The sequence below is a fragment of the Theobroma cacao genome, chromosome 9, assembly GCF_000208745.1.
Source record: "Theobroma cacao cultivar B97-61/B2 chromosome 9, Criollo_cocoa_genome_V2, whole genome shotgun sequence".
Taxonomy (NCBI): Eukaryota; Viridiplantae; Streptophyta; class Magnoliopsida; order Malvales; family Malvaceae; genus Theobroma; species Theobroma cacao.
Window position 1 is genome coordinate 27,632,999 of NC_030858.1, and position 17,384 is coordinate 27,650,382.

The following is a 17,384-nucleotide window of genomic DNA, read 5'->3' on the forward strand; positions in this document are numbered from 1 at the left end:
AATTTTTTTAATTTCTTTTCCCATTAAATTTTTTCCCTTTTCTCATTTTTCATTTTTTTTCTGTTAATATCTTTTTTATTAAAATTTTATGAAAATATAATAAATTTAAAAATTTATTATTCCAATAATAATTTTACAGTATAAGCAGGGTTGCCCATAACTATTTAAACTCCATTTCATAAAGCTTGAAATAACTAATACCCTGGGAGGTTAATATTAGTTATTCCTTGCTTTAAAGAACTGTCTATTCCTTGATTCAAAAATGAACCAAAAGGTAATATAAAAGGCCAAAGAATAAATGGGGAATGACTGAACTATTCCCCCAAACAAACCAACGAAGCAAGCGATGATACCAATCAGCAGCCTGATCATTATTTCCTTACACATTAGGATTAGTTAAACTAAATGTACACAATTTGGATTGAAAACATTTAAACAGTCTGACCAGCTTAAATCTCCAACTGGATTTTTCTTTCAAGGCCAAATCACTAATTACAAAAACACTAGTTAGATAAAATCATAAAGGACACCTCCCTCCCTGCTGAAACCAGCTTTGAATTTCCAAAGAAAATTGCAAGCTATTCAGTTAACCAGCATGTGATCAAATCCCCCACCAGCCTGCAGGGTTGGCACCCGGTTCACCCCAACATTGTGAAGCAACTGCTGCAGCCACCTTCTAGTGGTTTGATCTTCCTAGAAGCATCAACAAAGAGGATGAGACCAAAAAAGATAAGTTTCCCATCACCCAATTATTAAGATTACTCAGATTTCATTGCTTAAATTGAATAATTCTCTTTTCCAGTTCCAGAACACATGTACACACATCATTTCTGCAAGAATAACAAGTTTAGATCAAATGGATTTTATTAACACCACAAAATAAAATAAATTTCACAGGCAGCCAACAACCAGCAGTCACAACCGATTGAACTCAACCGTGCCTTTATCTTTAAAACAACCTAAATCAGCAACATGAACCTTTTCTCCATTCTGGTCAATTGTGGGCTATATCTTCCTAAAGATCTGTAGATGCTAAGTCCTCTAAAAAGTCACCTTGTTTAACTATTCTCCCAATGTAGGTTTTACATTCAAGAAACCCAATCACTACACGTTAACAAATAACCACAAGCATAAAAGATACACAACTAAAATCCTGAAGCCCATCAAACATAATACTATGAAGTCTCAAAAACTCTCAGCAGATATGTAAAGAGTTTAAGATCAACTTCAACTATGCCAAGAAAAAAGGTATTTTTTTCTAATAAATGTACATGTGCACCTTTCCATTTTATTGTAACTGAAATGTGTACAAAGAATACAGATCAATAACTTACCATATTATTACTAGTATTTTTCTTTCGAGTGCATTATTAATAGCATTTTACAAAACTAGTGGTCGAACAATATTCAATGTAACGTCACAAGACAAAATTACAGTCAATTTAACATCTATTAGCATTAAATTTATACAATTCCCTAAACTCACTTCCACATTTTTTTTTAAATTTGAAAAAAAAAATAGAAGTTAAACATATTCATTGGCTTGAAATTTTACCGAAAGGAGAAACATAAACAAAACGTTAAATCTAAGTCAGTTTAGTAAAATATAGATCATAATTTCACAAACTGGTATAAAAGTTAGTAACCCTGAAGACGTTTGACAATAATTGATCCCTCAAATACATACAGGTACATATATCTATATGTTGATACAGATAATAGCTGGAAATACCCTCAAACTTCACTCAATAATGTAATTCATCCCTGCATCTTTATTGCATTCAATTAAGGCTACATGCTCAAATTTTGTATCATTAACCCATTAAGGAATATCAATAATCCGTTATCATGCTTAGCAGGCAAAATTTAACTTAAAAAATGCCGCAAAAATTATGTCCACATGGACAACAAGATTAGGGAAAAATTTTGTTTCCTTTTTCTTCCCTGCCGCCAGCCAGCCTTGAAGTCGGAAAAATTGCTGTTTCCACACACCTAGAGCAGGCCTTCTCTGGCCTGCCACTGCCTGAGCTAGCAGCAGCTTGGCCAGGTCAAGCAAGATCTAGCTGAAACAAACCGCAAGGTCAACAAGAGCTTTCCACTTTCTCTCTAGATCTTGTTGGAGTCTTCTCCAAGTACCCTCTCTCTCTCTCTTAGGCTCCCCTTTCACTCAACTCTCTTTTAATTCCACTCTTCCACTTTTCTCTATCTTGCTTTTCCACTTAACAAAAATAAAATTAGCACCACTTAATATAATTAACTGATATATATATATATTTAAATTCTTTAGATGATAACCTTGATTAATTTTCTCTCAATTATCTCCTTTACAAATCCACTACATGACTGACTAGTCTTGGTACACCAAATTCACCCAGAAGCCAAGCAAATTAACAATCTCAACAAGACAAAGGCCAACTCTTAGGTCTTTCTTTCTCTCTTTCTATAATACAATTACCAAAATCCAAAACATGATGCAAAAGTAAAATCAAGCACCAGAAAATGTTTGAGAAAAACATAAGAAGCAATCTTGTAAAGCTTCGGTGACATTTTGTTTTGGCTTTCATTTATTTTTTTAATTTCAAATGAAGGCAAATGGTTGCTGAAAATTTTTACAGTTTATGAATTTTATATTTCAAGTGAAAGCCATAAACCATACCATGTCAGTAAAAGTTAACCAGAAAGAAGGGGTAAAAAGCAAAGAAAAGCAAGGAAAAAATTGAATATCTTCCAAAGTCAGACAAAAACAATAGTAATATTTCATTTTTAGCTTTATTTTTTTATGAAATGCCACATGGCTGACAACAAAGCATTATAAACGCCACATGGCTGCAAACAAAGCGTAACCAACAGGAAGTAGTGTCTTGATGTTTTAGTGGCCTACATCGCACAAATCTTTATAATAAAGATTATAAATTGCATTGAGATAGAAGTATATATGTTTAACTGAAAGCAATAACAGATGGACTACTGAAATACACTTTTGGGTGAAGTTCGAGACCATTTTTAGGTATTATCACATGTTGATTATTGAATTCGCATATGAAAAAGGCTGAATACCACCCTTCTCAGCAGGACTCTTCAAGATAAAATATAATTTGAATAACATGTACTTGATTATAGCCAAAAATAAATTAACAAAAAGGAATATAAATTAAACATACAGTACTTACACGAAGGCAAGTACTAAAGGTGGCATCTCGTAACATATCTGGAAGGCAACTTCTTAGCGCATCACAAGCCCTGTATTATGAAAACAACCTCAGAAACAAAATTATGGAAAAGGAAAGAGCGTAAGCTTAGAGCCAAAAATTGACACATGGGCCCATGATCAACTTGATTAACAAACCTAGGGTTATCTGACAATCGAAGATAACATCGAATAATATGTTTTAACAGTCGTGAAGAGGGTTGCTCAGCAAGTGCTGCAACCATATTTCCCAAAACTCGACCAACTGCAAAAAACCGCTCAGCCGTAGTGCAAATATAGTCCAAGCCAACATCATCTAATAGAATCTTTTGAACTATAAAAGTGGCAACCTGCCATCACAAAATCATTTGTCACATATCAAGGAAGCAAGAACCTCATACATAATCCAATGAATTCAGGATAAACCACTTATTAAAATCAACTATTACAGAATCAACTCTAACAATGAGGTGGAACAGCTGTCAAGTGCACAACCATTTCAGATATCTCGCGGTTCACCACAATCTGCTGCCTCCTATGCAGCCCCAGACTATAACATACTACAGCTCGAGAGAACAGAGACCTAATAAAATTCCTAAAAAAGGGGGTGGGGAGGAGAGTGGACTATTCTGCAAATTGGTGATCTAATTACCATATCTACTAGCTGGTATATGACTAACTCTGTGAAGCGAAAGCAACAGAATGAGAACATTGAAATCCTTTGTGAACTAGTCAAGCTACCAAAACTCAGCAATCACATAAGAAGCAGAAAATATAGAACTCTCACTATGAATCTCTTAATGAGTAAAGTGAAGATGGTCTGCAACAATTGTATAGCAAAGTTTGTGTTCTTTACTAACTTAACAGATCAGCAAGAGAAAAGGGGCATCAGCTAGGAATAGCAAAAGCCAGCCCAATCCAAATGACACCCAAATCCCAACCCAACCTAATCTTAAAAAGTCAACAGCCTAAACTTAAACCCAAATCCAGTCCCACTTATAGCAGAGTACCAGCAGCAAGACATGATCCAAACCTGATGCCACCAAACTCCATCAAGTTAAAAAGGTTCCACCCAAAACACGTGTTGGGCATGTTGGCTGAGAGCACATGAGACGAAGGTCGCACAGAGTGCGTCAAAAAAGGAAGCCAGAGGGAGAAGCATGACAACCAGCAGAATGCTTGCTCAACAGAGAGGTCAAGGCAGAGGGATGCAAGTCTGAAGCATCGATTGGTGCAGCAGAGGCAGTGCAAGGCTGTGATGCCCAAGGAAGCAGCATGCAACAAGACAACATGCCAGGCGAGAGCATCCAAGGCAACATCACAGGGAGTCGCAGTGCACAGGGCCAAACTGGTCTGGGACAATGACATTCAACAGGAGAGCATGCAAGGCAGTGAGGTGATGAAGCTACGTGTGCGATGCAATAGCATATGCTAGGCAAGGGAGCACAAGACAGGCACAACTACCCTCAATAACGAGGCTGTCGCTAGATTGAGTGGGGGAGCATGTCATGCCTCACATGATTAGACCAGATGAGGGATGCCTAGGGAGCACCAGGAAGAGGCCATCAGGGCCACCAGCCAAGCGGATATAGGTTGAAGGGGACCCTCAAGCTGACTAGGAGGGCCAAATGAGCCAGCAGCAGCACTGCCTGTGCACCAGGCGAGCCAGACTGCATGCCCAGCGAGCCAGCTGGCCTTGCCAACAGGTAGGCAGCACACCAGCACTGCTCCAACAATCTGCTCACTGTTCCCGCAGGAAGAAACAGTCTTCTAACAGGCTAGGAGTTTGAAATCATGGCAAAGGCTCTTCCTAGCCGTTAGAGAGGAGAGGGCTTTGTAAAGGGGCTTCCTTGCCCTATAAAAGAACACCCCCACCCAAGCAAAGGGTAGCTGGGGGATGTGAGTGTGTGGAGTGAAAGAGCTCCTCCCCACCCCCTATCGTGGGCAAAGGTTTTTGGGGGTTTCTCTTGTGTAGATATTGTATTTTTGTGAATACAATACCCTTTTCCTAACTCTCCTTTCTTGAGAACTTTCTGCTGCATATTCTTGGTTCATTCCTTCCTTAGAAGGTAATGTGGGTTTCTAGGCTCACTTAGTGGCCTAGTAGTGTATGAGGGGAGCCTAAGGCTGCACGGGGGTCAGACTAAAGTCTTAGCACGTGACACGAGCATAAACCTCCAAGACATGCTATCTCAACCCCAAATTGACTTTGAAATGTAAGACAAATAACAAGACACGATCTTTGAGATGCTAACAAACCATAAAAAAATGCATATTCTAATTTACTGTTCTAGTATATAATGTAAGCAAAATTAAAATATAGCATGTGCATACTATCAGGTGTGCATAAGCAGGCCTTTGCCTAGTCCAAGTCCAAGAAAAAATACAAGTCAGGCTTAAGCCGCGCTCAAGTGGAACCTAGATTTGGAAACCCAAGCCCATCCATTAAGTATTCAGTATAAAACAGTATAAAACTTATATTAAAAAAATATACGGTGTTATCAACAAGCTATAAATTATCATAAAAATCTATAAATCAATATATATATCTCAAATATATATTTCATACTAATATTTTTGGCATTGTTATGGAAGTATGTGTCCAAGTATGCCACAAAATAAAATAAAAAGTGTTGTATCGCACTCAAAATAAGGGCTGGAATGGCAGGCCTGGGCAGGCTGCCCGGCCATGGGCACCACCAGGCATGCATGTTAGTTATCACACAATTCCACCCAAATCCTGCTACTTGAATAACAAAAATATTTTCAGATAAAACACATAGGGAAACAGAAAAAGTAGACAATTCAGCACAATTAGAAAAGCAAAGTTCCAAAATCAACAAACTCAACTGTTTTCGACAGTTCACTACCCATCTCCATTGTGCGCAGGCATAGCGGGATTATCTCTGTTGAAAGAAGGAAGCTAATAACTTCCGTATCATCAACCTGCAAAAGAAAGAAAGTAAGCTCATTTTATTAATATCTTTAGAATAATTCTACAGACAACATTTTGAATAACAACAAAGAGATAATTGTTAGTTTGTTTCAATTTGACCATTATAATATCTCTTTCCCACACATTCATAACAGAGGGAGGGAAAGGAAGTGAAAGTTGCAAGCAAATATCATTACCAGTAATTAGCAAAAATACTAATATACTTTATCAAACAAACCCAAGATACAGAGCATGAATTGCAAGCTCTCAAACTTGAGAGACTAAAATAGAGGGGAAAAAAAAGCAAAAGCAATATACGAATTTTCTTTTCGTTTCTTTTCTTTTTGTTTTGATACATATCAATTTACATTTTATAAGTGGAGAAAAAATCACTAACTACTGAGGAAATAAAGGTTCACAATCCTCTGCACTAAAAAGACAACAGCACATAATAATGGGGAAACTCCCTAGATCATGTAGTTCACTGTATGAGCTCCTCATAAACAAGAAATGGATACTTGCTACTGGCTAGCTGATTACAGAGTTCAAGTGACACATAGAGGAAATCAAATTGCAGACTGGTTTGTAAAATAGCTATGGAAGCTTTTTCTTTACGCCAATTAATGCAAGTCTCATTGAACATAAATTTCCAGAGGGTCCCATCCAAGTTTATAATTATCTGTTGCAGATCATGCAAAGTCCCTCTATGCTATTTATAACAGTGGGTAAACAACATCTTTGCTATTTTCTATGTTTTGATCATGGATCCACTAATCATAGACCATTGATTTGCCTTTAGAATTCTTTCACACCCTTCATGGGTAATGCATTTCCTTCAGCCTTGCATGTTCTAGTAAAACGTATAATGGCATTATAATCCATGAAGATCACAATGTTGACAACACAATCAACTTGAATAAAGCAAGAATGAATTTACCTTCACCAAGGCACCAATGACACCTAAGCTAGTAAGCCTCAAGTACTCAAAAGGCCTTGATTTACTTGTTGTATTAAGGAAAGGATACAGATACAACGGTATATGAGCTGCAAATGGAAAATATTTAGTGAGAGGCATCGATTAGAACATATACAACTTTATAGAGGGGATGAAAGACAATCTACAATCCGTTAATGTAATAGATGAAGCAAGAAAGTAACATCACAAATGCCTAAGCATTTGACAAAGATATTGTCTTATGGAGGGGAGAGGGGGATGAAAAGAACACATCTAAACAACCAGCAAATGGGCTAAGAAACCAACTGATGATATGGAAAAATCAACACAATGCAACCCTCTATTTACAAGCTATGCACACAGCCCAAAGGGCAAAGGCTGCACACAGGGAAGGACTTCTAGTTCAAAGCTACCTAAAAAAGACAATAACACGAATGTCCAATATAAATTCAAACTTTCTGCCAATACAACCTTACAATAAAGAACAAATTTAGAAACCAATTTTCTCCCTCTGTCAATATTCTTCTCTTTGTAAAAGCTCAAAGACTAAGAAAATGCATTAAATTATAGCTGACAATTTTTTCCCCCACATAAACGGAGTAGATTCTTTTAACTCCCTTTTGTATCATAGTTGAAAAGTTATTAAAAGGTGTTGGAAATAATTAGCCCTTGACTTTTAATACTGTACAATTTTGCGAGGCCATCTTAAAGTAGAAAATCATGACAGTTGTTAATAAGATGAAGTATAGATCAATCCATTTAATTAACCAATCAGCCACAATATAAATTTTCCAGCAGTCTTTTAACTGGACTTATAGTTGAAAAAGGAATTTGGATTATTATTCTCTACTCCAGCAATGGAGCTCCACAAGCAGAGTTAGATAGTTTCCATATGTCCATTTAATAATTAATTAACTTATTAATTTTAATAAATATGTCCACTAAACTGCACTTGGGGAGTTTAAAAACTCCACCGCCACTGTAAAGGATAAGTTTCCTTAAAACAAAAGAAATTTTACAGTGAAATTAATATTTCAAGTATCACTTAAAATGTTTATTCCACAATCTCAAACTGCTATTCTCCCTTCCCAAGGGAATATCAACTTCTATGATTTTAGCAACAGGTAATCTCAATAGAATGACTTGTACTCAGGAACTGAGAAGCAGCTCCATTTATGACAGCATCACTATCCTATTTCAGAGGATAGTCTATAATTAATCGCACAATGTTCTGATTTTCAATGCAACCTCAAGATCAATAAAATCCAAAAAAAAAAAATGCACACTGAAACCAGAAAATATCCCTGACATGCGTTAAGCAACAAATACACATCTCAAGACCGAACACGTATGCTCATCAGATAATAAAGTACCATTTAGGAATAACATCCTTGTGTCTGGATGAGAAGCTACACACTGTAAGAAAGATGAAAAATTATGACGCATTAGTAGTGCCTTCTAATTGACAAATACAATAATAAACAAAAATCATGCAATCTTCTATCTTTTTTAGCCTTCAACAACAATATAAGGAAAAATGTACAACAAACTAACAAAAAAGGCAACCTTAGGGTAATAAGTTACTATAAGTGAAGTAAAAATCAATATAACAGAAGAACTTGGAAAGGCCAAAAACATATCACCTGAAGTAGAGCAAGAGCATTGCAAACTCGATTTGATTGTGCTGGAGTTAGATTTGGTGGTGAGAGAACAGGATAAATTGAAACTATCTCCTGCAAGTAAAAATGGTTTAGCATCAAGGATTGAGACAGAATAAGCCCCTAACCATGAAAGATTTTCAACTTCAAAAACTGGAAACTCAATTAATAACAAAATACTATATAAGAAGCATCTAATGTATTATGTGGTCATTAGACTCAAAACAACGAGAATACACTTGTTTTGAGGGAAACAATCCATGATTTAAAATGTTTCCATGTAAAAGAACATTTTCCATGTGTATGATAAAAATGTAAAATAAATTAAATTAGTTTACATCAGATATATCCTTATTTTGAAAGAAAAACTAATTTAAGCCTTTTTTCCCATGAGTCATTTCTCATTAGCCAAAAAAGAACACACCCTTAACTAGTGGAGTCAATTATGCCTTTCTACCATATCTCCAATTAACACAACCACTTCTACTTTTTCCTACCCCTATCTTATTGAGTAGGTCCTAAAAGGAAGGCATAGAGTACAAATTGAGTTAAAATGAATTTATATGTGAAGTAAATACACCATATCTGAATGAAATTGCACCAGATAAAAAATTTCACATACTATAAAAAACTAAAAGAAGAAGAAAGAAAGAAAGAAAGAAACTCATAATTTTATGTTTACAAAGAAAATGTTGAACACTGTAAAATCTCTCAAAACAAACAAAGCTGAAGTCAAATACGGAAACACTCAAACAGTAAACTGGAACATATGCAGCCATCATGCAGATGCAAATATCAACCGATCAGGTAAAATGAACTGCATGTTAACAAAGATGCACAGGAATGTTACCAAAGTAACAATATAGACATACCATCTTTCATAACCCAGTTTTGAAGAAATAATACCATGACATTTAACTTTAACTTCAAATAATATTTTAGCTGCCTTTCCTCATTTCATTGATGTTCACATCCAACCTTACACTGCTAGCTTACAACATGAGCAACATGGAAAGATATCAACTTGCTAAAAGAAGTACACAATAATTAAAGCGTATAAAACAACAGCAGTAGCATCAATAACTCAATAAAAGAAAGATGATAAAATGAACTGCCAAAGTTCTCTATCAAGCTTATATGCATTAAACAGCGAGCAAGAAATTACAAAAATCATGGAGAACGGGAGTGGGTGAGGGAGGAAACAGGGAATAATTATGAACTACCAACCATAAATAGCATACCTGTAAAAGTGCAGCAATAGTACCAAAAGAATTCCACAACAATGGAGCCAAATCTTGAAATAATTCTCTCTTCTAAAAATAAAAACAAAAACAAGTTTATTAGGCATACCTGTATGAGTGCAGCTATAGTACCAAAAGAATTCCACACGAAAGGAGCCAAATCTTGAAATAATTCCTTGTTCTAAAAAATAACCAAAGGTAGACACTAGTTTATAGTAGTAACAGACAAATGCTGAACAGCTAAATTGCATAACCACATACAGAGAAAGAACATGACAGGAGATCAAGTTGCAGATATTGACCTAACAAGCTCAGTGCACAAGAACAATTATTCTGGGGCCATATATCTTATTTTTAGACCTTCACAAATAACAATGAACCCAAATATTTTATTTTTAAAGAAGTTGCCCCTAGATGATGGATTCACTTCAACCAACCACCCAGACCTCCATATCACTTGCTTTGATGAATAGTTGACTAATTCCCTAGGCAGGACAAGTATTTCAACCTCAATATCCAGCATCATTATGAAGATAATGCATATGAATGCAGCTAAATGGAATGCTAAATGCTTTACAATGAACCAAAGCCATTGCATGAGAAAAATGATAAATGCATCACTAGCAAAGGAGAAAAAGGAAAGAGCAGAAGCAATTTTCAGTTACCCTATCATAACCATAGAGAATGGATATGAGAGTGTTCCCCTAAATAAGAACCAGATACAAAATACATATGACCTCCTTCAAGGTCATTGTGCCTTTAAGGATCTAAACATAACAAATAATACGCAATGCATACATAAAAAGGACACTAGTGAGCAAGAGCAAAAGGCTTAATACAAATAAATAACCCATATAAGTGAAAATCTGGTCAAAAATTACATTTAAAAACAGGAGAGTTCGTAAAACTTGAAACCATACAAGATAAAGAGTAGACTGCTGAGTAGAGTCTAAAAATTTTTAAGGCTCTAGACAGACGATATTTAACCCATTCTTAATTTTAACTCTCTTCTAATTCAATCCAAACTTCTAATAATAACTCTTCTCCATAATCTCTTTTTCTCCAAATTACCGACATTATAGTTTACTAGTCCTTATTCCCCAGAGCCCAAAAATAGTCTCATGTTCCTATAGGTATTCATTTCCACACATTATCAATGACTAAATCCCATTAATAGGTATGTCATATCCATTTTCATGACTTTGTATCTCTTACAAAAAAAAACAGAGGGAGTAGAGAAGCCATCTATAAACCCAAAAATTATTAGCCAAACCAAAAATTTTGGAATTAGTTTCTTCTTTTGTTAACTTAGCTACAACATATTTCTATTCCCATCCCCATTTTATCATTTAGAAGTAACATAAATATAAAACATTTCACCTTTGCCTACAATTTTAATGGGTATCCTCATCAACTAAACCAGTAAAAAGTTCAAAATCAAATTTCATCCAAATTTTCTACTTTATTTAAACCAAAACCCTACTTTGTCAAACACATAAAGGAAAAGAGCAGAACAACATCGCTTAATCAAATACTATAAAAAGGAAAAAAAAAAAAAGATAACAGTTTTTTAAGATTAAATTACCTTGGATAGTTCGAGAAGAGCGTTTTCTCGGAGATCGGGATTGCTCAGATCGAGAACCAAATGCTCAGCCGATGCCATTTTCCTATCCTTATTAGCCGGAGCTCCGGCGGCAGTTGGATTCGACGATGTGGGTCCCCCAAAAGGCGTGTTCATCGACAGAGATTGGGGTAGATTCACCATTTGCATAAATTACAGAAATGGAAAAAAGTAGAAACTAAAAAACAAAAGCAAAAAACTATGCGTCACGTTCTCCCCAGCACTTTCCTTCTGAATTTTTTGTTTCGAATGAGGAAAAGAGAGCGTACGTTCCAAACAAAAATCTGTTGAGCTCAGAAAGTTAAAGAGAGTTACCACGTGCATTACATGCGCGTGAGTATCTTTGGTCATCTCATCCGCGAGAGTTATGTTTAAGTAGCCGTTTCAAAGGTTTTTTCTTACTCTTTCTTTCTTTTCCTTTGTTGTTTTTTTTTTTTTTAATTTTCATCTATTTGCTAATCAGAAAATAATTTATTTATGAAATTTTTTTCAAAATAAAATATTTCATAAGAAAAATAATTCTTATTATTTAGCTAAATTATTAAAAATATTTTTGGTTATTTAATTCATTTCATAAAATTAATTTTTATAGCCATTCATTTGCAAAAATTTTTCCTTCTTTGTTATGATAGGGATAAATTTTTTTACTATAATATTACAATTTGTCATTGATAAGTAGTATAAAGGTTATTTATCATAAATTACTTGAGTAGCTTTTTTTGTTTTAAATTAATAAATTTTATGTCTATCTAAGCAACAAAAAACTAAAAAGATTTTCTAAAACATTTTACTTACTACTCAATGTTGGTCATCATTGCTCTTTGTCTCTAATTGTAGCTTCCATTGAAATTGTTATTTGTTGATGTGTTTGGTGTCAAAAGAGCCTTAAATCCATTATTTTACTCTTATAAGTTATTTGGTATATACATGTATAAATGACATAAATGTAAGTTACATATGTAATCAAAATCTTGTATTTTATGTTTCGAATATAAAAGAAAAATAATATAGATAATTCGTAACAAGATCACTCCTAAATCTTCAAGGAAACAAAACTTCTTTTATTATCATTCAATGTGAATGTCTATTGAAAGCCAAAATCTAGCATTCCTTCATCTCAGATATTATCAATCTCTACTCCTTAACTATTCAACAAATTTCCATTACCAAATAACTCACGACTATTAGCCTTCCTTGTTGAAACTATTCCTTCAATATGTGATTGATGCTGATAAACTGATAATCATAGTAATGTGACAATGCTAATACAATTCAATCTTTTTATTAGTAAATTAAAACCAAGCTCAATAAAAGACAAATACTCCATTGAAACATTTAATATTAAAGACCAACCATTAGAAGATTATGCACAAATGCAAGTGAGGAGCATCCTAATTTCATACAAAATATGTTGCTTTTTCCTCAAAAAGGAAAAAGAAGAAATTTTTTAGCCAAAATACATGTTAGAAGATTTTATTTGTAGTATACACTTAAAAAGCATGCATGTCTGCACATCAAATTTTAAATTCAGTGTATATGGGTTTATATGCAAATCTCATATAGAGTCAATATCAAATACATTTTATAAATCAAACAAAACATATATCGTTTAACTCAAATAAAACACATATGAACTTTAAACATTAAACAACCAATATAAACCTCATTTATTAAAAATGGTAAGATAGAGAATAATAACCAAACTCCTACACATACAACGTTCCAACATCAACCACAATGACCAAAAAATATATAGTTGTGCATGTGCGTAATAGGTTCTAAGGTAAACTTTCATAACAGCTCTTGGTTTGATGATTTTCCACTTAACACATGTAGATAGTCGATTTTGGTTATTACTTATTCTCTAAAGAATTACTTTATAACATAATATTGTACAGAGAATAATGAGAATAACCATTATAAGTGAAGTACTACTTCACACAAAACAACTACAAGAAGTGAATTACTACTTCACATGATATAATTAGAATAAGTGGAGCATTAATCAATGTGGAGCAACTAATACAAATAGAACAACTACTTTGCATAGAATAACCACTTTACATAGATAACAGTGAAAGTAATTTGGAATAAATGGTAAGGCTCATGGGTTACTTTCATCTAAGGATGTTCGGAGAGTTTGGATTGGTGGCTCAGATGTGGAGGTAGTTAAGAGGTCTCTTTCTTAACTATTTCCTGAAGTACAAGTGTTTCTCTCGTTTACCTTGTTCTCTTATACTTGTTCACCTATAGCTTATTCTCCTATACTTGTTCAATATAACTTCTTCTCTTATAACTATTCATGTACAACTCTTCTTTGTTAGTTTCTATTTGAGAACAAGTCTTATTACTGTCGTAACGTGCGGGTCCGGGAACCCGACCCCCAGACGTGAAGTGAAAACACTTTAAAACTAGGAAAAATTAGGAGTTGCCACCAATCTTTTTTTACTAGGTGCGATTGGTCATCTATTGACTCGATTCTAATCGATGAAGCTTTAAATTAATTTTAAGCCCACCGAAAAGAACCTTAAACTGGTCTACGTTTTTCTAGATCTAAGTTCGGGAGTACGGTTACGCTCGAAGAAGGATTAGCACCCTCGGGATGCCCATTCCATGAACGATACCATTTTTAGATTATCCTATTAGGCTTTAATTTTTAATTTCTCTATTTTCTTAGTTATTATTCTCTTATTTTATCTCCTATTTAACCTAAAATGAAATGCAAATATGAGGCAAGATGAAATGATGGCGTGGGATAAAAATATGTCGGACGATTAACCTTTTATCGAGGATATTCTCCCGATTCCGCCCATCATACTGGTGGGATCTGAGGTATTCTCTCACCTAAGGAATTATTCGAGAAATTCACCTTCGTAAATTCGACGAATAAATCCCGTCATAGGGGTCATCGTACGTTTTCTTTTAAAATAATATTTTTGTGCATGATGAACCTAATCCGGGCAAAAGTCTTTTATTAAAGATGTTTCTCGAGCCCTCCCATCATACTAGTGGGACTCGAGGATATCTTTTCACCTAGAAAACTTTTCAAGAAATACCCGCTTTCACAAGATCCTCGGAAGATCCCATCATCGGGGCTTAAACTCGAAAACAAAAATATTTATATGATATGATATGCATGATGAGACATATATATATATATATATATATATATATATATGCTATGGTAATGCGATTATCTATTTTATTATTATCATTTTTTGTCATTTTTTATTATTTAACTATTATTTTCATTTTATTTCATATTATCATAATTTTTATTTTTTTATTCTCCTATATTTTATTATTTATTCTAAGCCATAGATTGCCATTGCGAAAACTAGGAGACCTTGTTCATCTTCCATGTGTTTTTTAATATATCCGTTCAAGAAACTCCACGGAAGGCATTCTGTGTCTCCTTTCTTCTTCAGATGCTGATCCACTTCTACCGTAGTCATTCCTAACAACTTGGCCAACTTCCGCTGGTGTCCCATCTTTTGAGCCCTCCAATAAATCTTGTCAAGCTACATATGATCTATTTGGAGTAGAGAGGAGTACTCTTCTATGGTAGGGGTCATGTCCACCTTGTTAAAGACAAAGCAACGGTATGAAGGATCCCAAAACTGGACGATGGCTTGGAGCATCTGGTCATCAACAAGTATGTATAGGAGCCATGCAATGTGTCCATACTTGCTCTGAAAATTGTCTCGGTGAGCACGTCTCCACTGTTCCTAAATTCCTATCATCTCTGTGAAGTCATTCTGCTGAAGGTCCAAGTGAACTCTCTCGGGTAAAGTTGGGATATGTCCTTGAGTCAAATAGTCTCTTTTTTCTTGTTGAATCTGCCCCATCTGTAACTCTATCTCATAGTCATTTCTGTATATGTTGAGCGGACCTACTGATGACGATGCCATGGATGTAATCGGGATCTCTTAGGTTGAATATTGTGTAGTCAATATTTCTCCTATATGCAATTACGGTGCATGCAAATGAACATGTAACATGCACATGACAAGCAAAATAAACTTAAGTTAGTATGGTAAAAAGAAAGAATGGAGTGTTAAAAACAATGAGAGAATAATAAGCAATATCATGGGTATTATTGTCTACTCCACGATATTTTATTATCTCGTGGCAAAATTTAAAATAGAGGGAGTGGAAGAAATTCCTTCATGTGTACCTATTTATAGGGTATACTCTTACGGGTATGGCTTTACCTAGGGTTAAGCTGCTCTCGGTATTCTATATGTTGAGCGGGGTTTATAAACAGAGCTAAGGTTCCCAAATCGTTCCTCACTGTCGTCCATTTGGACTAGTAAGGCACCCCGGTCCTCACCCATTACAAGCTTCAAACGGACTAGGTTTGATTTGAGTGGGAGTCTTCACTAGCCCGTGCGGAGGTTATCACCTCACAAGAGCGTAGCTACTAAACTCCCTCCTAAAGAGGACATAACCCGGGTGGAGGGTTTATGCATGAATGCAAAATGTGCTCTCTGTGTGAAGGACAACATCGAGTTTGGAGTAACATTCTCACATCCCTCTATCTTAAATCCCCACAATTATTAAAAGCAATAAAGTAACAAATACGAAATATGCACTAAACAAAATATGCAGAACAAATCATCAACACTAAGGAAACATCGAATTATTTAATTATTTAAAGCCTTGGATAACCTATTATTATTTAATGGTTCGACTCTCGAAAATCTCTAGTGGAGTCGCCAACTATCGTAATGTGCGGGTCCGGGAACCCGACCGCCAAACTTGAAGTGAAAACGCTCTAAAACTAGGAAAAATTAGGAGTCACCACCAATCTTTTTTTACTAGGTGCGATTGGCCACCTATTGACTCGATTCTAATCGATGAAGCTTTAAATTAATTTTAAGCCCACCGAAAAAAACCTTAAACTGGTTTATGTTTTTCTAGATCTAAGTTCGGGAGTACGGTTACGCTCGGAGAAGGATTAGCACCCCCGGGACGCCTATTCCATGAATGGTATCATTTTTAGATTATCCTATTAGGCTTTAATTTTTAATTTCGCTATATTTTCTTAGTTATTATTCTCTTATTTTATCTCCTATTTAACCTAAAATAAAATACAAATATTAGGCAAGATGAAATGCATGGCGTGGGATAAAAATATGTCAGACGATTAACCTTTTATCGAGGATGTCGTAACGTGCGGGTCCGGGAACCCGACCGCCAGACACTAACGTGAAAAAACTCACTAAAAAATTAAACTAGGAGTCGCCACCAATCTTTTTTACTGGGTGTGGTTGGCCACCTAATGACTCGATTCTAATCGATGAAAACTTAAATTAATTTTAAGTCCACCGAAAAGAACCTTAAACCGGTCTGTGATTTTTTTTAGCTCTAGGTTCGGGAGTACGGTTACGCCCAGGGAAAGATTAGCACCCCTGGGACGCCCGTTCTATGAACGGTACCATTTTTAGATTATCCTATTGGGTTTTAATTTTTAATTTCACTATATTTCCTTAATTATTATTCTTTTATTTTATCTCCTATTTAACTTAAAATGGAATGCAAATGGGTGGCGAGATGAAGTGCATGACGTGAGATAAAAATGCCGGACGAATAACCTTTTATCGAGGATATTTTTCCAAATCCGCCCATCATACTGGTGGGACTCGGGATATTCTCTCACCTAGGGAATTATCCGAGAAACTCGCCTTCGCAAATTCGACGAATAATTCCCGTCATCAGGGTCATCGTTCGTTTTCTTTTTAAAATAATATTTTTGTGCATAATGAACCTAATTCGGGCAAAAGC

General features: G+C 35.1%; 1 protein-coding gene across 3 annotated transcripts; it reads right to left on the reverse strand.

The window, feature by feature from the left end:
• LOC18589742 (cell differentiation protein RCD1 homolog) lies at positions 296–11,929 on the reverse strand. 3 transcript variants are annotated; one of them, XM_018127139.1, is made up of 9 exons: positions 11,562–11,929; positions 9,977–10,045; positions 8,721–8,810; positions 8,451–8,493; positions 7,060–7,166; positions 6,038–6,133; positions 3,347–3,537; positions 3,171–3,240; positions 296–693 (listed from the first exon to the last, which is right to left on the reverse strand). In XM_018127139.1, exons 1-9 carry the CDS (start codon positions 11,745–11,747, stop codon positions 583–585), a joined length of 963 nt encoding a protein of 320 aa, XP_017982628.1. In that variant the 5' UTR covers positions 11,748–11,929; the 3' UTR covers positions 296–582. The 3 variants fall into 3 exon arrangements, with proteins under 3 accessions (XP_017982628.1, XP_017982627.1, XP_007014910.1); XM_018127138.1 differs by having other exon boundaries at positions 9,977–10,048; positions 11,562–11,928; XM_007014848.2 differs by lacking the exon at positions 9,977–10,045 and adding an exon at positions 10,086–10,157 and having other exon boundaries at positions 11,562–11,928.

Excerpts from the sequence above, each read along its gene's own strand:
- LOC18589742 (XM_018127138.1), bottom strand. The coding sequence starts at position 11,747 with ATGCAAATGGTGAATCTACCCCAATCTCTGTCGATGAACACGCCTTTT. Across the intron at positions 10,049-11,561 it reads CTCTTCTCGAACTATCCAAG|AAGAGAGAATTATTTCAAGA; the intron begins GTAATTTAATCT and ends TTTTATTTTTAG. Across the intron at positions 8,811-9,976 it reads CTATTGCTGCACTTTTACAG|GAGATAGTTTCAATTTATCC; the intron begins GTATGCTATTTA and ends TTTTACTTGCAG.